The sequence below is a fragment of the Bufo bufo genome, chromosome 3 (assembly GCF_905171765.1).
Source record: "Bufo bufo chromosome 3, aBufBuf1.1, whole genome shotgun sequence".
In the NCBI taxonomy this organism is placed as follows: Eukaryota; Metazoa; Chordata; class Amphibia; order Anura; family Bufonidae; genus Bufo; species Bufo bufo.
This window is the reverse complement of record NC_053391.1, coordinates 698,626,756-698,649,911: the sequence shown is the minus strand read 5'-3', so window position 1 is coordinate 698,649,911 and position 23,156 is coordinate 698,626,756. Positions and strand designations below refer to the sequence as shown.

The following is a 23,156-nucleotide window of genomic DNA, read 5'->3' as shown; positions in this document are numbered from 1 at the left end:
GCACTGTAACATCACCACCACCACAGGCTGGTCTGGTGACAACAGTGGTTGATGCATGGCGATCTCCTTGACGTCTCCAACATCATTGCCGGCCATAATTTCTGCTCAGCATGAATCCACTTCCATCTCTAAACAGCACTGAGGCCCACTAGTCCCTCATCCAGCATAGATGCTCCCTGGCCCATGTAAGACAATGATGCCTGTGCCTGGTGGTGAAGTCAGGTCGTCTAGCACGCAGACCACGCTGATTAAAATGGTTTTGAATGGTCTGATGTAACACTTGGGCGCCTCTCACCTACTTTAAATGTGCCTGGAGTTGTGTGGCATTCATCATCCAGTTCTGCAGGGCATCGTTCACAATGAAGAGGTCATCGGTGTGGGATGTGGCCAAAGGACGTCCACTTCTCTGCCTTTCTGTGAATCTTCCAGTCTCCCTGTATCTCTGTTATAACCTGCTGATGACCCTGTGACACTCTAAGCTCAGGGGCCACTTCCCTCTTGAGAACATCCTGCTTGAAGCCTCGCAGGCACAGAGGTCCATGTTAGGTTTCATCCTCATCTGTTGGAGGGTCTGTCAGGAACGTCTTTAGCAGATTCAGTCAAAAGTACCGGACAGAATATTTCAGCACGCAGCACTTTCTTATTCAGTAAAACGCCAGGTGTTCTAACAGAAATAAGTCCCCATTAAGGTCAGTGCAGTCCATCAGGGGGCGTTTGTTTTTCCATTTGATGGTATGAACAAACTGCAGCTCTCCAAAGTGGATGCAAGATTTTAGTGTGTTTATTACGATACATTCGTGGCAAAACTTTGTGTGTCTACTTGCCGAGGAAGAAGCAGGAAGAAAGAGTCAGGCGCCAGGGAGAGTAAAACATCACTAAGGAGCGTGCAACGCTATGAAAAAATGCATAGTCATTTGCTGTAATTACTAAAAAGAATTATATTATCCTTAAAAAACAATGTATGATGGTAGAGAGATAGATAGTTGTAACACTGTCATGAACCAGAGGGTGTGAACTAACTGTGCCACGTGTCCTACCTCCTCTAAGGGCATTGTCTAAGTGAACCCCTCGTTCCTCACAGTACCCCTGATGGTGGGGATAGACTGTAGCCGAGAGGAACACCAGGTCGTTACCTCTTGAGGAGGATTGGCACACGAGGCTGCTGGTTCAGGCAGACCAGGAGGTATTAGAGCAAGGTACCAGAGGTACAGACGTAGTCAGCAGGCCGAGTCGTAACCAGGAGCAACAGTGCAGGACCGAAGGATGAGGCAGAGGCGAAGTCAAGCAAGCAATAGGTCAGGGCAGGCGGCACAGGTACAGGTCAGGCAATCCGGGTTGGCAACAGGAGAGTCGAGGCAAGCAGGCAGGGATTAAGCAGCTAGCGGAGTCCAGAAACACAAGCAGAGATAACAGCAACCTTTGCAGGACACAAGGACCTTAAAACTCAGGCATCTGGGAAGGGGGCTGAGCCACTTATATACATGCAGGAGGGCTAGGATTGGTCAGTGAGGTCACATGATCTAACCCATAAAGCACAGGGAGTGATGCGCGCCGGCCCTTAAGGAAGTGCTGCAGGGAAGAAACGGCAAGCATTCCATGGCCAGGACTGAAAGAAAACTGTGGAGCGGATCCCAGAACCAACAGTACTTGCAAGGACAGAACCCAGGACTGCAGTGGTGAATGGGGAAGCACAGGCAGCAGATCACCGCTGAACACGGTGCCCAGGACCGCAGCGGTAAATAGGAGAACAGCGGCGCACAGCAGCCGCTGTTACATACTATGTCTATGGTAAAGTGGCGGAGAGGGAGTATATCTCACCAAGAATGCTCAGCTAGGTTGGTAATGAAATGTGCCAATTCCTCCCTTCCAGTACAGCTATTTCCCCGAGCCTGAAGCAGACCCAGGTGTGGTTGCTGGGATCATTACTGGGGAATAGAGGCCTCAGAGTCTGAGTCTGTGCCTGGAAGCTGCCAGTCGTCTGCTGTGTAAAGCCTGACCTACAAAGTTACAGAGCAGTCTGTGTATAGCTAGTGCCCAGAAGGGCCGGCGTTTCTATAATGTTTTGTGTTATACTTCGTTTGTTTTTGCTTCACCCTTGGACGCCCTGTATTCTGCTGGATGACTGTCCTGCTTATGAGGAAAAATTAACATTATTTGGACTTTTAACTCCCTGAAGTCTGAAAGTCTATCATTGCCGGCCCACAAGTAGAGGAACCCCCAACAATTGGTGGAGGATGCAATGGTTAATGGTTGGTATCATCAGTGGAATGACAAAAGTAGTGTGGTGACCTGATATGTACTGGGTAAAAGCTGCTGCTGCTTTGCAAGACCCGTCAAGTGTAATGGAGGAAGGGATCAAGCAGCTGGTGCAGGTCAACCTGCAGCAACAGCAAAAGTCCAATGCACTGCAGCAGCAAGCGGTGGAACAGCAGCAGCCGCATGCTGAGCAAATGGACATTTTCTCACTACCAGAGAATGGACGAGAGGCCTACAGAGACTGTTAATGCAAGACAGGCGGTGCAGTGGGCCCTGCAAAAGACGTGGAGGCCTACCTTATGGTGTTCGAGAGAGTGTCAGCAAGAAAGAGACTCCCACCTGCCGAATGGACAGAAGAAATTACGGCATTATGGACTTCGAAACTAGAGATGAGCGAACCACTGGAGATAGCATGGATCATACAAGGCAGGAAGTGGATGGGTAATAGAAGTGGCAGATGCTTTGCATTAATGGTGGTGGCAGTAGGGGATTAGCAGTGAGGAGCAGTCGCCATATGGAACATGTTGGCTGGTAGCAGCAAAAATGAGAAAGCAGCGGACTCATGGAAGATGATGGTAGGCAGGCCGCAGCAGTGGCAAGATGGGGATCCACCAGCATCGCTAGATCTATTCATTGGCCTCAGTTGGAGGAGTATAAAAATCCTCCCAAATCCAGACTTGGTTCATTTTGACAAAAGTGACGTTTTAGACTCTGGCGGAAGATAACTTGGTCCGTTTGGGTGTTTGGTGCTGAAAACCCTCTCGGAAGTGACACTGGAGGATGGGCAAGAAAGAAGAAAGAAAGCGTGCTGTTCCAGTTCCTTCCACGGTTCCAGTCTGCCTGCTCCAGAGACTGGTCATAGTGTAGGTAGGCCTGAACCAGGAGCTGTCAGCTTGCTGATTGGTCTCATCCTGTTGCAGGACATGGAAAAACTCCACCATCATGTAGAGGAGACCCCAGATGGCTACTGCTGCTGCTGCTCATGGGGGCCGGAGGGCGGTGACTCTGCAGGGGGTAGAGAGTGTCCTCCTTTTCAAACACACTGGCGGCAGACATCCGCCCACACTAAGCTGTACACAGTGTTTCCTGGTAACATAATTTGTCCCCCCTTTCTGTGAGATGAAAACATTCCCCCATTTTGCCTTGATAGCGAGGGTCTATCCAATAATAATCAGACCGCTTGATGTCGCAGAACCGCAGGCATACAGGTCGCCATTTTAGCCAGTGTACCCAAGTAGCCGGTTCTTTCCGGCTCCACCCCACACTGAGACGAGTAGCTGTCCTGGCTGGTGCCATTGTCATCATCATCCTCTTGCAGCTGTAGCTCCTCATGCTCCTTCTCCTCCATGGCAGATTCCCTCTGTTTGTCCCCAACAGCTATAGGGCCAACAGCAAGATGCGTCAGCTGCTCTTCTTTCGCCATGGTCCCCGCTGCATAAGCGTCAGCGTCTGTTCTAAGATAAACATGAGAGGGATGGCGTTATTCATGCCGCAGTTGTCCCTGCCGACAAACTTTGTCACCTCTTCAAAGGGCTTCAGCACCCGACAGGTGTCTCAGAGGAGCTGCCATTGCCTGACCTTGAAGCAACACATGTTTCCTGCTGAGGCGGTCTGGTGCATGACAAAATCGTTCATGGCGATAAGAAGGAGGGGTAGTGTGAGCAACCCTGTGCCCTGATGCTGTTGGGGACGGGCAAGTGTCCATGGAGAAGTTGGCAGATAAGTGCTTGTTGCCTTTTGCTGTTCGCTGGTGTGTTTTGTTCTGGGCCTCAGGGAGATGCAGGTTTCTTCTTCTGGGAAAGAACCAGCTGTCTCGTGTCTTTCTGCCTATCCTAGGGATCGTCAGTTTCAGCAGGGCCTAGGTATCCGGCGTATGAGCATTTCCACCATCAGGATGTGCTCATACTGGCAGGAGTTAGGCCTAGGGATTACTAGGAGGTCACCATCCCTCTTTCTTCGCTTTTGAGGCCTAGACTGTTGTCTATTTCTTTTGTGTGTATCTGGTGTTTTCCCCTTCCCCATTACCCATGACACATCCATTCCACAATCTCACCCTCTTTCTCCTCAACAATAATGTTGCGCCTTTCCAAAGCCAGCAAGGACAACTGTGGCCTACTAATACTACTTGTGGCTGGACAACTGGTGCTTCGACTACCCACAATATTGCTCTGGGTCTTTTGTTTAAAATCATTCCGTAGCCCTGACATATTTGGACCTCTCAGATAATAATGTGCGCTACCCTGTGTATTTGTGTAGTATTCACGTGTATATGTTGGTTTCATTAAATTGAACCCACCAAAAAATAAATAAATAAATTCCAACTGTGTGGTGATACAATAAACAGAAACAGACGCTTAATTTCACATTAACACTCACAGGTAAATTGCTGCCCTACTTGGTGTACGGTTGCCCTATATCCTGGTTTAATTTAATTCAATGACTCCCCACCAAAAAATATAATAATAATAATAATAATAATAATAATAATAATAATTTGGAACTATGTGTGAGTGGAGAAAACAAACAGATTTAGCCCTAACATTTTGTTCTCAATCACTTATAAGGTTCAACTAAACAAAAAAATCTATATGTGAGTTGACCTGACACACACTTCTCACTAGTATTTTCTATGCTATGCTAGATTGATGATAGAATAGTTGTTGTACAGTTTTCGTTTATTCCAGAGACCCACCACCCCCGAACCACACACGCAAAAAAGGAAAAAGGATTTCTGTGAAAATAGGGAAGAAAGGATTACCTTGCAGGTAGCTGCTTTTGAGGTTTGCAGCAGCTGCAGTTCTGCTAGGAGGCACAGCAGCCTCAGCTCCTCACGTCTCACTCCCTGGCTGACAGCTCTCCCTGCCTGTTCCTATTCTACACATAATTCTTCTTTGTAATCCTAGCCTTTCCCTTACCTCTCCCTGGTACAATACAAGCTTGATTGATTTCTGACTCTCCCTGACTCGCTTAGATGTTTTTTCTGGCAGACACTATAAGACCCATCCACCGTCATTCACAGCCCAGCACAGACGGATGTTCTGCTCGTTCTGCTAGGTCACCTCCCTGCCTGCTGCAGCACTGATTGTCTCACCCAGGCTGTCTGTCGGCCTGGGAACCTATCAGGGCAACCCCCCTCCCCCACTTCCTCTCAGGGTCATGTCAGCACCCTTTTTCTTCCGCCCTAGTGCTTATTTCCTGCCAACATGTACACTAAAATGGCGCTATGTGCCATTTTAATGGATTCATCCTAAATCAACTTGAAAGGGTTTGTTATTTTTGCCTTTGCAATATACCAAAACTCGAACCAAACCCAATTCAGTACAAGTTCGCTCATCTTTTACTCGGAACCCTAAATGGCCTATTATGAACTCAGTGAGCAGGATGTCTGGGACTATACCAAATTAAAGATGGAGATTCTTGCTTGCCTTGGTTTTACATCGGCCATATGTGCCAGGGGGGTCTACAACTGAAGTTACAGCATGGACAAGCCTGCCAAGCCTCAGGTGTACATTCTCATCCTTCTTATAAGGAAATGGCTGGAACTAGACTCATCCACACCAGCACAGATTGTGGACTGCTCACCTTCAATGTTGGGTCTCGCATAGGGACCCAATGGATGCCAACCAGCTGGTCAACTTGGTTGAATGGTTCCTGGCAACAGAAGAATACCTCCATAATATCTTGATGACACCATCACCTCCGAGGATCCCTAGACCGACGACAGCATCTGGTAAGAGAGTTTCAGCTGTTGGGGAGGTGTGGAGGAGGGCTCGTAGAGGGAACAAAGCTCTGAAGTTTGGGTTTGGGAATAAGAACGGCTGCGGTCTCAAGTCCCAAGCTAGCCCTAGGATTCCCACCAAGGAGACCAGGGCAACACCAGTGCTGCAGATGCTATGAGTGGGGACATGTGGCTGACTATTTACCTCTGAGCCTCTGGACTGTGACGCTGGCCGGCAGAGACTGCCTGTGTTGCACCGCCAGGATCGGGGACTGAGTCTCAAAAATATGACTTAATTATAAATGACTGTCCTGTCAAGACCTTACTGGACTCAAGTAGCTTAGCCCCTTGTACATGCCATTGTTGTAGCCGGGGACTATTTTCCGGACAAACATTTGAGTGTGCTTTGCATCTATGGGGATACCAAGTTGTACCCTGTGGCCTGCACTAAAATTGAGACTTTAAAAGTGAGTCACATATGAAGTAGATGTGGTGAGAAAAAAACTAATGCATGATGCTATCTTGGACTGTGATTTTCCATTCTTCTGGGAATTGAGGAAGAGGAACTTTCTTTGCAGTGAGTGAAGAAACTCCTGCCGAACCCACATCTCCCCCTTTAAATGATGAAAATGTGGGGTTAAGTGAAATGCATGTTGATGGTGACACTTTTCCTTTGCAGGTCTGAGCTGGAGAAGAAGAAGCTCCTCCTGCTGGTGAAAAGGTGCCCGATGTAGAAGTGTCTGAAGATAATTTTGGCACTACACAATTGAGAGACTCTGGTAAATGTGTGTGACAATAATAAATAGTGGACCACAGAAGCTGACAAACAATATCCACATTTTGCGATGAATAGTGATCTCGTGTATAGGGTTACCAAAATTAACAGTGAAATTACGAGCATCTTCTGGCACCAAAACCATACGAACGGCCTGGGATATATCAAGAAGTAAAGAATTATTATTATGTCTGACACATTTCCATGGCCTCTTGGTACTACTTCCCATCAGTGAAGTGCTGCTGGAGAGGAATGCCATGGAATTAGTGGGTCCCATAGTCATGTCAGCCAGAGGACACCAATACATACTATTTCTGTTGGATTATGCCACCCATTACCCTAAAGCAAGTTATCTTATGTGCTCTCCGGCACAATGATCCTGAAAGAAATACTCACGGATCAGGATACAACATTTTTTGTCAAAGATGATGAAAGAATTGTGCAAGTTGCTTAAAATTTCACACCTACGTACCTCTGTGTATCACCCTCAGAGAGATGGGTTGGTCAAGAGGTTTAACAAGACCATGAAGCATAAGTGAAAAAGGTAGTAGAGAAGAAGAATGTCCGTGATTGGGACTACCTGCTACCCTACCTGATGTTTTCTATAAGAGACGTGCCCCGAGGCTCTACAGGGTTTTCTCCCTTTGAGTTGTGGTGGATTATATCCATAGCCAAATATTTTAGCTGATTGAGGTCACAACGACTCAGAGGAGTCCTGAAAATATTGATCCTCCTTCAGGTCTAATATATCACCAAGCAGAGTTTTTCCAACAGACCGCATAATATAGTGTATTGTATTACATTGTATATGGTGTATTAATTGATTTTTAATTATAGATTTTTAAGGGATATGAATAATGTGGTTTTATAAATAAAATGTCGGTTCAGAGTGATCCCAGATGTTGAGTGCCTATCTTGAAACAAACTTATTATTAACGCAAGGTGATTGAGTGAATCATACCGATAGTGCACCTATTCCATGCCAGTAAAAGAGGTGAGCCTCCTTGAAATACATCTATTAACATATGTGATACCGCCGCCGGCACCCGCTGCCTACAGTATTATAACTATTATAATCATTGATGGTAGTGGCCACAGGGTCCCCTCCCCTCCTCCTCACTGGTGGCAGTGGCCACAGGGTCCCCTCCCCTCCTCCTCACTGGTGGCTGTGGCCACAGGGTCCCCTCCCCTCCTCCTCACTGGTGGCAGTGGCCACAGGGTCCCCTCCCCTCCTCCTCACTGGTGGCTGTGGCCACAGGGTCCCCTCCCCTCCTCCTCACTGGTGGCTGTGGCCACAGGGTCCCCTCCCCTCCTCCTCACTGGTGGCAGTGGCCACAGGGTCCCCTCCCCTCCTCCTCACTGGTGGCTGTGGCCACAGGGTCCCCTCCCCTCCTCCTCACTGGTGGCTGTGGCCACAGGGTCCCCTCCCCTCCTCCTCACTGGTGGCTGTGGCCACAGGGTCCCCTCCCCTCCTCCTCACTGGTGGCTGTGGCCACAGGGTCCCCTCCCCTCCTCCTCACTGGTGGCAGTGGCAGTTCCGATCGGAGCCCCAGCAGTGTAATCACGGGGCTCCGATTGGTAACAATGGCAGCCAGGACGCTACTGAAGCCCTGGCTGCCATGGTAAGCTCCCTGCTGTTGTGTGCACAAAGCACAGGGCAGCAGGGAGAGTGTGAAGTCCTATTCACCCTAATAGAGCTCTAATAGGCTTATTCACACAACCGTACCGTGTTGTGCGGTCCGCAAAACACGGATGCCGCCCGTGTGCCTTCCACAATTTGCGGAACGGAACAGGAGGCCCATTATAGAAATGCCTATTCTTGTCCACAAAACGGACAAGAATAGGACGTGACTCATCATTTTTGCGGGGCCACGGAACGAAGCAACGGATGCGGACAGCACACGGAGTGTGCGGCCCCATTGAAGTTAATGGGTCCACACCCGAGCCGCAAAAATGCGGCTCGGATGCAGACCAAACCACGGTCGTGTGAATGAGCCCTTAGGGTGAATAGGACAAGGGATTAAAAGATCCTAAGGGGGGAAATAGTTATTAAAGGGCTTCTGTCACTCCATTAAACCGTTTTTTTTTTTCTTTACTAATAATCCCTACACTGCGATCTCATCATACATAAGCTAATTAATGATTTTCATTCAGTAGAATTTGTTAAAAATCGATTTTTATAATGTGTAAATTACCTTGCTACCAGCAAGTAGGGCGGTTACTTGCTGGTAGCAGCCGCATCCTCCGATGGTAATGACGCCCCCTCCGCTTGTTGATTGACAGGGCCAGGGAACGGGATCTTTCTCTGCTGGCCCTGCCTGTTTTGATTCAATATCTGGCGCCTGCACCGCTGCCGTACCTCTCTTCAATCTGCGCAGGCGCACTGAGAGGCGGCCACTCACTCGGCGCTCCATCCTCAATGCGCCTGCGCCGATGACGTCACATCTACACCCGGCGCAGGCGCATTGAGGAGCGAGCGGCCGAGTGAGTGGCCGCCTCTCAGTGCGCCTGCGCAGATTGAAGAGAGGTACGGCCGCGGCGCAGGCGCCAGATATTGAATCAAAACAGGCAGGGCCAGCAGAGAAAGATCCCGTTCCCTGGCCCTGTCAATCAACAAGCGGAGGGGGCGTCATTACCATCGGAGGATGCGGCTGCTACCAGCAAGTAACCGCCCTACTTGCTGGTAGCAAGGTAATTTACACATTATAAAAATCGATTTTTAACAAATTCTACTGAATGAAAATCATTAATTAGCTTATGTATGATGAGATCGCAGTGTAGGGATTATTAGTAAAGAAAAGAAAAAAAACGGTTTAATGGGGTGACAGAAGCCCTTTAAATAAAAAGTAAAAAACAAACAAACAATTATATAACAACATAGAAATTATATAAACAATAAAAAAAGAAACATATTACATATCGCCACACCCCGAAAAAGTGCGAACTATTTAAATATATGCGGTGAACGGCGCAACAGAAAAAAAATAAAAACTGCGCGATTCGCCTTTTTTTTTTTGTCACCTTATCCCCCCCAAAAAAGGACTGCTCTATTATGGGCCGGACATTATATCAAATGCACGCGGCTTTTTTGGTGTTTTATTTTTTTTGCGTGGTATAGAATGGTATCGAGTATCACAATACTTTTTTATGGTATCGAAATCGAACCAAAATTTTGGTATGGTGACAACCCTAGTGTAGTTTCTCCTCACACGTTATGGACACTGTTCACACTGGAGTTGACTTGAGCTGTTGTGTATTTGAAATGTACCTTTGTTCCTTTCTAGGAAGGACTCATGTGGGAAAGGGTTAACGAACTGTCCACACATATGACCTGTGTTTCATTGTATGGCGGATGCACATTTAAATAATGGAGGCCGTTTCCACAATTAACCATAGTCGGTGACCAGTGAGAGGGAGGATTCCTACTGGTTAGGAGGTGGAGCTGCACTAAAAACTGTTATAAGAGGTTATCTCCCACCAAACTGTAGGTGATGTCTGCCTCCCAGTATAACATGATGGCGGTGATGTATATCACACAATGACTGGAGCGCTGATCACCCCCAGTCAGTGGCAGAATAACCATTTACATTCACTGAAAAATGCACGGCATCTTCTAGAGCGGATTCGGTCTCTTCCTTTTCTTCTCCATCTGGTTCAGACCACCATGATGACTTCTATTAGCCTCACTGTTCCCTGCAGTTTGCCATCTAGATTTCTTCTGCTCTTTGATTGTGTTGCAAGTCTTTACAAAGTGCTCTCTAAATATGACAGAGACACAAACTGCAGCTCGGAATAAGAAATGTGAATAAAAAAAACACCCGGAATAAAATAAAGCCCCAAACTAAGCCCCTGATAAATACCCACAATGTATAAAATAACGTCCACACCTGTGCCTCTGGCACTAAATGTACAGAGATCAGTACAGGATAAGTAATGTATGTACGCAGTGACTGCACCAGCAGAATAGTGAGTGTAGCTCTGGAGTATAATACAGGATGTAACTCAGGATCAGTACAGGATAAGTAATGTATGTACATAGTGACTGCACCAGCAGAATAGTGAGTGCAGCTCTGGAGTATAATACAGGATGTAACTCAGGATCAGTACAGGATAAGTAATGTATGTACACAGTGACTACACCAGCAGAATAGTGAGTGCAGCTCCAGAGTATAATACAGGATGTAACTCAGGATCAGTACAGGATAAGTAATGTATGTACACAGTGACTGCACCAGCAGAATAGTGAGTGCAGCTCTGGAGTATAATACAGGATGTAACTCAGGATCAGTACAGGATAAGTAATGTATATACACAGTGACTGCACCAGCAGAATAGTGAGTGCAGCTCTGGAGTATAATACAGGATGTAACTCAGGATCAGTACAGGATAAGTAATGTATGTACACAGTGACTGCACCAGCAGAATAGTGAGTGCAGCTCTGGAGTATAATACAGGATGTAACTCAGGATCAGTACAGGATAAGTAATGTATGTACACAGTGACTGCACCAGCAGAATAGTGAGTACAGCTCTGGAGTATAATACAGGATGTAACTCAGGATCAGTACAGGATAAGTAATGTGTGTACACAGTGACTGCACCAGCAGAATAGTGAGTGCAGCTCTGGAGTATAATACAGGATGTAACTCAGGATCAGTACAGAATAAGTAATGTATGTACACAGTGACTGCACCAGCAGAATAGTGAGTGCAGCTCTGGAGTATAATACAGGATGTAACTGAGGATCAGTACAGGATAAGTAATGTATGTACACAGTGACTGCACCAGCAGAATAGTGAGTGTAGCTCTGGAGTATAATACAGGATGTAACTGAGGATCAGCACAGGATAAGTAATGTATGTACACAGTGACTGCCCCAGCAGAATAGTGAGTGCAGCTCTGGAGTATAATACAGGATGTAACTCAGGATCAGTACAGAATAAGTAATGTATGTACACAGTGACTGCACCAGCAGAATAGTGAGTGCAGCTCTGGAGTATAATACAGGATGTAACTCAGGATCAGTACAGGATAAGTAATGTATGTACGCAGTGACTGCACCAGCAGAATAGTGAGTGTAGCTCTGGAGTATAATACAGGATGTAACTGAGGATCAGTACAGGATAAGTAATGTATGTACACAGTGACTGCACCAGCAGAATAGTGAGTGTAGCTCTGGAGTATAATACAGGATGTAACTGAGGATCAGCACAGGATAAGTAATGTATGTACACAGTGACTGCACCAGCAGAATAGTGAGTGCAGCTCTGGAGTATAATACAGGATGTAACTCAGGATCAGTACAGGATAAGTAATGTATGTACACAGTGACTGCACCAGCAGAATAGTGAGTGCAGCTCTGGAGTATAATACAGGATGTAACTCAGGATCAGTACAGAATAAGTAATGTATGTACACAGTGACTGCACCAGCAGAATAGTGAGTGCAGCTCTGGAGTATAATACAGGATGTACCTCAGGATCAGTACAGGATAAGTAATGTATGTACACAGTGACTGCACCAGCAGAATAGTGAGTGCAGCTCTGGAGTATAATACAGGATGTAACTCAGGATCAGTACAGGATAAGTAATGTATGTACACAGTGACTGCTCCAGCAGAATAGTGAGTGCAGCTCTGAAGTATAATACAGGATGTAACTCAGGATCAGTACAGGATAAGTAATGTATGTACACAGTGACTGCACCAGCAGAATAGGGAGTGCAGCTCTGGAGTATAATACAGGATGTAACTCAGGATCAGTACAGGATAAGTAATGTATGTACGCAGTGACTGCACCAGCAGAATAGTGAGTACAGCTCTGGAGTATAATACAGGATGTAACTCAGGATCAGTACAGGATAAGTAATGTATGTACACAGTGACTGCACCAGCAGAATAGTGAGTGCAGCTCTGGAGTATAATACAGGATGTAACTCAGGATCAGTACAGGATAAGTAATGTATGTACACAGTGACTGCACCAGCAGAATAGTGAGTGCAGCTCTGGAGTATAATACAGGATGTACCTCAGGATCAGTACAGGATAAGTAATGTATGTACACAGTGACTGCACCAGCAGAATAGTGAGTGCAGCTCTGGTCTTTAATACAGGATGTAACTCAGGATCAGTACAGAATAAGTAATGTATGTATACAGTGACTGCACCAGCAGAATAGTGAGTGCAGCTCTGGAGTATAATACAGGATGTAACTCAGGATCAGTACAGGATAAGTAATGTATGTACACAGTGACTGCACCAGCAGAATAGTGAGTGCAGCTCTGGAGTATAATACAGGATGTAACTCAGGATCAGTACAGGATAAGTAATGTATGTACACAGTGACTGCTCCAGCAGAATAGTGAGTGCAGCTCTGAAGTATAATACAGGATGTAACTCAGGATCAGTACAGGATAAGTAATGTATGTACACAGTGACTGCACCAGCAGAATAGGGAGTGCAGCTCTGGAGTATAATACAGGATCAGTACAGGATAAGTAATGTATGTACGCAGTGACTGCACCAGCAGAATAGTGAGTACAGCTCTGGAGTATAATACAGGATGTAACTCAGGATCAGTACAGGATAAGTAATGTATGTACACAGTGACTGCACCAGCAGAATAGTGAGTGCAGCTCTGGAGTATAATACAGGATGTAACTCAGGATCAGTACAGGATAAGTAATGTATGTACACAGTGACTGCACCAGCAGAATAGTGAGTGCAGCTCTGGAGTATAATACAGGATGTACCTCAGGATCAGTACAGGATAAGTAATGTATGTACACAGTGACTGCACCAGCAGAATAGTGAGTGCAGCTCTGGAGTATAATACAGGATGTAACTCAGGATCAGTACAGGATAAGTAATGTATGTGCACAGTGACTGCACCAGCAGAATAGTGAGTGCAGCTCTGGAGTATAATACAGGATGTACCTCAGGATCAGTACAGGATAAGTAATGTATGTACACAGTGACTCCACCAGCAGAATGGTGAGTACAGCTCTGAAGTATAATACAGGATGTAGCTCAGGATCAGTAGAGGATAAGTAATGTAATGTACCGTATTTTTCGCCCCATAGGACGCACTTTTTCCTCCCCAAAAATGGGAGGAAAATGCCCCTGCGTCTTATGGGGCGAATGCTGGCAGTTTTACATCGCTGGTTGCGATGTACAGAGCGGGGGCCGGGGGAGGGACTGGGAGGAGGAGCTGGGGGCCGGCAATAGGGGCGGTGCGGTCACTGTACTATAGCCCCGCCCCACCGCTCCAGTATTCTAATATAAAATGTATTATTGAATTATAAGTTATTAAACATGCCCCCCTCACTCCTAATAATACCGTATATCCTAATTGCTTCTGTATAATGCCGGCAGGCGGGCCGGGCGGGCGGCAGCGTAACTCTCTGATGTCACGTGCCTGCGCCGCCTCCTTTATGAATGAAGCAGGCGGCGTAGGCAAGTGACGTCAGTGAGTGACGCGCCAGCCGCCCGGCCCGCCTGCCGGCATTATACAGAAGCAATTAGGATATACGGTATTATTAGGAGTGAGGGGGGCATGTTTAATAACTTATAATTCAATAATACATTTTATATTTGTATACTGGGGGGGCGGCGGCGGCGGAAGGGGGCCACACGGAATCTGTGGATGGCACAGTTAAGGGGTGGGGGTCTGTGGATGGCACTGTTATGGGCTGGAGGGGGGGGGGTCTGTGGATGGCACTGTTATGGGGTTGGGGGTCTGTGGATGGCACTGTTATGGGGTGGGGGTCTGTGGATGGCACTGTTATGGGCTGGAGGGGGGGGGGGTCTGTGGATGGCACTGTTATGGGGTTGGGGGTCTGTGGATGGCACTGTTATGGGGTTGGGGGTCTGTGGATGGCACTGTTATGGGCTGGAGGGGGGGGGGGGCTGTGGATGGCACTGTTATGGGGTTGGGGGTCTGTGGATGGCACTGTTATGGGGTTGGGGGTCTGTGGATGGCACTGTTATGGGGTTGGGGGTCTGTGGATGGCACATATATAACAGTGCCATCCACAGATCCCCCCTGTAACAGTGTCCGTCATCCACAGATCCCCCCCTGTAACAGTGCCATCCACAGATCCCCCCCTGTAACAGTGCCAGCCACATATCCCCCCCTGTAACAGTGTCCGTCATCCACAGATCCCCCCATAAGTGTCCGTCATCCACAGATCCCCCATAAGTGTCCGTCATCCACAGATCCCCCCCATAACAGTGTCCGTCATCCACAGATCCCCCATAAGTGTCCGTCATCCACAGATCCCCCCATAAGTGTCCGTCATCCACAGATCCCCCATAAGTGTCCGTCATCCACAGATCCCCCATAAGTGTCCATCATCCACAGATCCCCCATAAGTGTCCGTCATCCACAGATCCCCCCATAACAGTGTCCGTCATCCACAGATCCCCCCATAACAGTGTCCGTCATCCACAGATCCCCCCATAACAGTGTCCGTCATCCACAGATCCCCCCCATAACAGTGTCCGTCATCCACAGATCCCCCCCATAACAGTGTCCGTCATCCACAGATCCCCCCCATAACAGTGTCCGTCATCCACAGATCCCCCCATAACAGTGTCCGTCATCCACAGATCCCCCCCATAACAGTGTCCGTCATCCACAGATCCCCCCCATAACAGTGTCCGTCATCCACAGATCCCCCCATAACAGTGTCCGTCATCCACAGATCCCCCCCATAACAGTGTCCGTCATCCACAGATCCCCCCATAACAGTGTCCGTCATCCACAGATCCCCCCATAACAGTGTCCGTCATCCACAGATCCCCCCCATAACAGTGTCCGTCATCCACAGATCCCCCCCATAACAGTGTCCGTCATCCACAGATCCCCCCCATAACAGTGTCCGTCATCCACAGATCCCCCCATAACAGTGTCCGTCATCCACAGATCACCATTAGTTCCAAACCCACCAAAAGCACACCTAGGTGCGTCTTATGGGCCGGTGCGTCTTATAGGGCGAAAAATACGGTATGTACACAGTGACTGTGTGTTTTCATCTTACATTGCTAAAAACATTTCTGAACCAAATGCTAAATAACCAGAATGGCGAACGTTTCAGTCTAACATAAGAATCGCCCTTTATTAAGCATCTTGTTGGCACCTGGAGTGTAGTTTGACAACATACAGTACAAGTGCCAGCAAGATGCTTTCTAAAGGGCGATTCTTATGTCAGCCTGAATCGTTGATGTTACACGTCTGCACTTTAAAACTTGGCTGTATTAACTAAATAAAGATAACCGACTTCAGTGCAAAAAATGACTGCCGTCTGAAATTCGTGTCTTTATATTTTACAGGTTGGTATTAGGTTTAGTTTTGCAGATAATGTCAGGTATGATCCTTCATTGATGGTATTAATTGGCCCTCAGAGCCCGATGCTCGTCTCTTCCAGACATCGTTAAGCTTGTAAATTGTGACTGTTATGTAAATATAAACACTGTAGCCATTCATGTGTATAAAGGAAGAACTTTGTAGTAAACAATGTATCACAGGAGAGCAGCCACAAGAAGAACCAGAACTAGACCAAAGCAGCCCGGGGCGAGCATCTTGCCTGCTGAAGTTGCTGAAAGAAAAAATATGCAAATGATTAGACACAGATGTCCTCACATCGAAAACTGTATGAACGAGAATGGGCTAATTATTACTATATCTAAATCGTATTTAGTCTATCCCAAACTGGTCATGCATTAAATCATGTGTAAAACGTCAGTCTCTTCCAGAGCTGTATTCAGAATTCAGCCATTTTTCTACCGGCTCTCGGGACGCAGCAATTCCTATCTCTCTGGTTTCCCTGCTTGTTCAGGGTCTGTTGTTAGAATACTTCTTTGTGGTGCATTACAGGATCAAAGTACATAGCTCTGTAATATGGAACAGCACTAAAAATAGTGGAACAGATTGAATTATGGGATTATCAGCTGATTTCAGTGATGTGGACATTCCACAAGATAGACATACTCCTCTCCTTAAATAATCTGTGCTGCTCTGTACCCCATAGCTTCTATTATGTGATTCATTCCTGTTCATGTCATACTTATATGTTCTTTACATTTCTGAACATGGAAGAGGTTGGTGGCCAGACACTTACCTGCAGTTTTCATACATTCGTGGACAGACTGCTTGGACTTCTCACCTTATGGAATAAACAAGGGGACATTGGTAAGACACACAATATATATGAAAACTAGGTTTGGCATTTGAAGTGTCATTGCCAATCGCGCCTACATATGTACAGATCCCGAAAATTGATGGAGGATGCGGGTACATTTCTGAGGGCAATGGTATATCTTATCTGTGTGAAGAATACTCTGATCCCAGGAGAAAAGTAGGAAAGTTATATGTGCTGGGAGAGTGTGGAAGTGAGGAAATGAAGGAAGAGATTGAGAGAGAAAGAAAGAGAGAGAGAGAGAGAGAGAGAGAGAGAGAGAGAGAGAGAGAGAGAGATAGAGAAAGAAAGAAAGAAAGAAAGAAAGAGAGAGAGAGAGAGAGAGAAAGAAAGAAAGATAGATAGAGAGAGAGAGAGAGAAAGAAAGAAAGATAGATAGAGAGAGAGAGAGAAAGAAAGATAGATAGAGAGAGAAAGAAAGAAAGAAAGAGAGAGAGAGAGAAAGAAAGATAGATAGAGAGAGAAAGAAAGTGAGAGAGATAGAGAAAGAAAGAAAGAGAGAGAGAGAAAGAAAGAAAGATAGATAGAGAGAGAAAGAAAGAGAGAGAGATAGAGAAAGAAAGAAAGAAAGAAAGAAAGAAAGAAAAAGAGAGAGACAAAAAGACAAGAAAAAGAGAAAGAAAGAAAAAGAGAGACAGAGAGAGAAAAAGAAAGAAAAAAAGAAAGAAAAAAAAAGAAAAAAGAAAAAGAGAGAGAAAGAAAAGAAAAAAAGGAAGAAGAGAGACAGAGAGAGAAAAAGAAAAAAAGAAAGAAAAAGAGAGACAGAGAGAAAAAGAAAGAAAGAAAGAAAGAAAGAAAAAGAAAGACAGAAAAAGAGAAACAGAGAGAGAAAAAGATAGAAAAAGAAAGAAAGAAAGAAAGAAAGAAAGAAAGAAAGAAAAAGAGAGACAGAGTAAGAAAAAGAAAGGGAGAGAAGAAGAAGAAAAAAGAAAGAAAGAAAAGAAAAAAAAAATTAAAAAAATAAAAAGAAAGAAGCTTCTCGTGGGCAAATGACTGGCGTTGTTCCCAAGTGTTCAAATGCCCTTAGAAAGTCTTCTCTGCCAAGGAGATTGGAATTAGTCCAAGGCTGGAGTTGCATTACCAAAACCAGAGACTGAGGTTGAGTTCTGCACCCCCGCTGTAAGTGACGCCATACCACAGCCTTATTGGACTCTGGTGGCCTAGTGTCACTGGCTCATATTAGATAGAACTATGTACAAGTAAAACAATTGACTGTAGTTGGTGTCCACATAAATACTAAGGATTGTTAAAATAGAGATTCCTTTGCACCCTAAAAGCCTCTGGTGATGGCTGGTTGAGAAGCCAGAACCTACCTTTAATGTAAGCACAGTTGAAATTGCTGCAGAAAACCTGTGTCGTCCTGAGCATGAAAGTATCCTCCTCTTCCACCAAGGAGAGATTGAACACCTCGTATCCCGGGACCAGAACCTCTCGTTCAGAGGGGTATTGAGAGAAATGTTCAATGCTGACTCCTGGATATTTGTCTATGATTAGTAATGACTTGTTGCCCATTAGCGCAGCTTCATCTTCATCTAACGATGTAAATAAGAAGTGGCCAAACTTGACATAGATGCTTCCATTTGGTGGCACCTGGATGTGGTCATTGATTCTGCTGTAGACTGTGTAATTACTGCGCATCTTACTCCGCGACAGGAGGCCAAGTGCTGTGGTGACATAAAAGTGAAGCCATTTGTAGCCAAAGTCATCCATGTAGCTGCTGTAGGACTTTCCTGCTGATTTCACTGCATTGCTGAAGTCTTTTCTAATGAAACTCGTGTAGGTCAGTAGAGCGATGCCATGATCATCTGCAAACCCTTGAGGAAGTATGTCCTTTAAGTCATCCTTCTTATGCATCCACAAGGTATTGGATTCTTTCCAGGCTCTCCTCAGGTTCTTATTGTTCTGATTTTCAATGTTAAGAACATTATTTTCTTCCAGTTTTCGGGCCATGTCCCTTCTGCACCCCAAGTATTGGTCATCGAATGCTTGCTCTGCAAGGTCCAAGGTTTCAACCTTGCCTTCCTAAAAGACAAAATTGACCATAAGTAAGAAAAATAACCATAGCTCTATGAATCTGTACAATCAAGAACACATCTATGGCCAAACGTTGTCACATAGCAAGAAGAAGACAGAGGTGGACTGAGGAACAAACACAATAATGATCATGCATATAGAAAATAGTTTTTCTTTACAAAGTACATAGAAACGTAGCTCTGTGGTTAACATATGGTTTTCAGAGGACGTTTGGAATTGTTGTTTCACAACAGCTAGATGACCATAGATTGGAGACCACTACTACAGCTTCAGCTTCTATAAGGGTCAAGGGGGCAACAAAAGGCCGGCTTCACCTATATAGATTGATCATGGATGGAGTGAACCATGGAGCTTAACTATTGTTCAAATGCCAGGACAATATCACAAATTAGAGGAGGAAATCAGCTTGAGGTCATGCCACCCTACTCTTCAACAGGAAATGGAAAAGTGATGGTGAAGTACTATCCGACCCTATTGTCAAGGGTGATAGCAAGAGCTGATGGGTTAAACAGAACAAGTAGGTCTGGGTCTACAGACAGAAGAAAATAAGAGGTCTATTGCGTAACGATGCCTCTCCTGCCCACAAATCAACTAATGGTTCTCTAAATGCTTTCCACACCATTCAGCAACAGTTTGGAATGGACCATGCAAACTATAATCGTAGAAATAAACAATTCATTGTTTTCAGCTCCTCCTTCCTCCAGGAACTCATTCCACTTCTATGACTACAAGAAAGCTCGAGGCTGGTCAAACACAGATTAAGGTAGGATCAGTCAACCATCTGATTTGTATGAAGTTCTTCTTACTCTCTCCGGATGGCAGATGTTGGCGAAAGAAGGGCTGAACATGCTGGATTTCAGCATTCCTTATTCTTTTGTTCTCAGAAGAGATAAGCCACCTCCAGAGGTATCCTGATGGGACACAGATGTCTAGAAGCAGATTATTTCACCGTTGAAAACAAATGCTAATTTTGGTCAGCCGATCAGGAAGAATACCTGTCGGCCGAGCAATCATTCGAAAGTGTATATTCAACTTTATCCTTTGGACTTTTACATCTTTATACTTTGGACTTTTGTTTAAATGTGGTGGCCAATGGACTAGACAACCTCTGTGTTGGGAAAGTGGGATGTGACAAATCTTAATTAACATTTATTCTAGGCAGGCACAGGGGTGATACATTCCCCCTCAGATTGAGGATAAATCACCAGAAAATATTCCTTCAGAATAAAGCTGACATAACCAATGTGTGTAGAGTTCAAGAAGTGCAAGGAAAGAAGAAGTTATGGCACCCGAAATACTGCTGATACAAGGAACACGTACGAATCCAGTGGCAGGAAATAGGAAATGGTGGTTTTTGTTATTTCTAAAGAAATTTTCCATCCTGGAGACAAACAATAAGCCACTCATAAGTTTTCATGTTGCAATACAAAGTTTGAAGAATGTTTTGTGGTGTTCCCCAAAAATATGGAGGACGGGGGTATAGAGCAGATGGCAGCTTTACATTAGCTTCCCTATGTCACCAAACACAAACGTTTTTTTTCTATCAGACCGCGTCTTTGCAGATAATTCAGGCCTGGAAACCTTTTGCTCTTCACATAACACATACATTTATGAAGACTGACATTCCCATACACCAGTCTGGATCCCTGTGCACTGGAGTAAAATGTGCCTGATTTATTAAGAGACAAACTCAAGTCTACTCAGGTCAGGAGCTAACGTAGAGCTATAACTTACGCAAGTTATAGTAAATCGGAGAGCCCCTCCTACGCCTCTCCTGCTAAGCCTCAACGCTGAAAGGAGCAGAAAAAGTCACATATGATGGAACAAATATGATGAGCAACATAATTTGTGATTTTTATTTTTATTTTACTCCACAATAGTGGCTTAAAAAAGTAATAAGTGCCCCTCATAGAGACTAACACTGAAGAACCTACCTGAGAGGTCACCATCATGACGAAGGCAAAGAGGACGATGGCTCTTCTCATCCAATGGCTCATCCCGATTGCAGCAGTCATCACAGACCTGATTACATACAAAGATAATTATCTTGAAAAATGAATTAGTAACATCACTGGCAAAGTCTTCCTCAAAATATATTCTATTCTAGAGAACATGAAGTAGTATAAAGGTAAAAATCATTGTTAGTCAAAAGGAGCATCAGACATTAGTAAAAAAAAAAAATAAATAAATCACCTTGGTGACCCGAAAGATTTCTGGAATGATGTTATAATAAGTCAGAAAGTGAAACATTTTTGGACACATGGATACCGGTGTACGGCTCATATACCATGCCACACTGGTAGTAGATTAATGAATTAGACATAAATTGCTGCTTATGCCACAGTCTTGGCAACAACCACTTTATAAAGCTTTGGTGCGGCCTCATCTGGAATATGCAGTTCAGTTCTGGGCACCAGTCCATAGAAAGGACGCCCTGGAGCTGGAGAGAGTACAGAGGAGAGCGACTAAAAATATGGTGAAAAACTGTGTCATGTAAATTGCCCTCAAAGGACAAGGGGGCGCTGCCTCCGACTGGAGAAGAAAAAGTTCAGTCTCCGGAAGTGTCAAAGATTCTTTACTGTAAGAACTGTGAATCTGTGGAATAGACTCCTCAGGACGTGGTCACAGCAGGAACAGGAGGTGAGTTTATACAAGAATTATTTACTGTAAGAGCTGTGAATATGTAGAGCAGTCACCTCCATATGTGGTCACAGCAGCATATAACTACTATAATACTGCTCCTATGTACAAGTATATAACTACTATAATACTGCTCCTATATACAAGAATATAACTACTATAATACTGCTCCTATGTACAAGAATATAACTACTATAATACTGCCTCCTATGTACAAGAATATAACTACTATAATACTGCCTCCTATGTACAAGAATATAACTACTATAATACTGCTCCTATGTACAAGTATATAACTACTATAATACTGCTCCTATGTACAAGAATACAACTACTATAATACTGCCTCATATGTACAAGAATATAACTACTATAATACTGCTCCTATGTACAAGAATATAACTACTATAATACTGCCTCCTATGTACAAGAATATAACTACTATAATACTGCTCCTATGTGCAGGAATATAACTACTATAATACTGCTCCTATGTACAAGAATATAACTACTATAATACTGCTCCTATGTACAAGAATATAACTATTATAATACTGCTCCTATGTACAAGAATATAACTACTATAATACTGCTCCTATGTACAGGAATATAACTACTATAATACTGCTCCTATGTACAAGAATATAACTACTATAATACTGCTCCTATGTACAAGAATATAACTACTATAATACTGCCCCCTATGTACAAGAATATAACTGATATAATACTGCTCCTATGTACAAGAATATAACTACTATCATACTGCTCCTATGTACAAGAATATAACTACTATAATACTGCTCCTATGTACAAGAATATAACTACTATAATACTGCTCCTATGTACAAGAATATAACTACTATAATACTGTATCCTATGTGCAGGAATATAACTACTATAATACTGCTCCTATGTACAAGAATATAACTACTATAATACTGCTCCTATGTACAAGAATATAACTACTATAATACTGCTCCTATGTACAAGAATACAACTACTATAATACTGCTCCTATGTACAAGAATACAACTACTATAATACTGCCTCATATGTACAAGAATATAACTACTATAATACTGCTCCTATGTACAAGAATATAACTACTATAATACTGCCTCCTATGTACAAGAATATAACTACTATAATACTGCTCCTATGTGCAGGAATATAACTACTATAATACTGCCCCTATGTACAAGAATATAACTACTATAATACTGCTCCTATGTACAAGAATATAACTACTATAATACTGCTCCTATGTACAAGAATATAACTACTATAATACTGCCTCATATGTACAAGAATATAACTACTATAATACTGCTCCTATGTACAAGAATATAACTACTATCATACTGCCTCCTATGTACAAGAATATAACTACTATAATACTGCCCCTATGTACAAGAATATAACTACTATAATACTGCCCCTATGTACAAGAATATAACTACTATAATACTGCCCCTATGTACAAGAATATAACTACTATAATACTGCTCCTATATACAAGAATATAACTACTATA

The 23,156-nt window shown here is 44.4% G+C and overlaps 1 protein-coding gene across 2 annotated transcripts; it reads right to left on the bottom strand.

Annotated features, from left to right (window-relative positions):
- Positions 1-16,045: 16,045 nt before the first annotated feature.
- LOC120996613 (ecto-ADP-ribosyltransferase 5-like) lies at positions 16,046-20,996 on the bottom strand. Of its 2 annotated transcripts, XM_040426652.1 has the most exons (5): positions 20,914-20,996; positions 18,259-18,967; positions 16,868-16,912; positions 16,759-16,762; positions 16,046-16,350 (listed from the first exon to the last, which is right to left on the bottom strand). In XM_040426652.1, exons 1-5 carry the CDS (start codon positions 20,992-20,994, stop codon positions 16,269-16,271), a joined length of 921 nt encoding a protein of 306 aa, XP_040282586.1. In that variant the 5' UTR covers positions 20,995-20,996; the 3' UTR covers positions 16,046-16,268. The 2 variants fall into 2 exon arrangements, with proteins under 2 accessions (XP_040282586.1, XP_040282587.1); XM_040426653.1 differs by lacking the exon at positions 16,759-16,762 and having other exon boundaries at positions 16,046-16,345; positions 16,857-16,912.
- Positions 20,997-23,156: the final 2,160 nt, after the last annotated feature.

Bases quoted from the DNA above. Each gene is read 5' to 3' on its own strand.
- LOC120996613 (XM_040426652.1), bottom strand. From the start codon at position 20,994: ATGACTGCTGCAATCGGGATGAGCCATTGGATGAGAAGAGCCATCGTC. The intron at 18,968-20,913 runs GTAGGTTCTTCA...TTTGTCTTTTAG, and splicing joins TCATGATGGTGACCTCTCAG to GAAGGCAAGGTTGAAACCTT. The intron at 16,913-18,258 runs GTAGGTTCTGGC...TTATTCCATAAG, and splicing joins CAACTGTGCTTACATTAAAG to GTGAGAAGTCCAAGCAGTCT.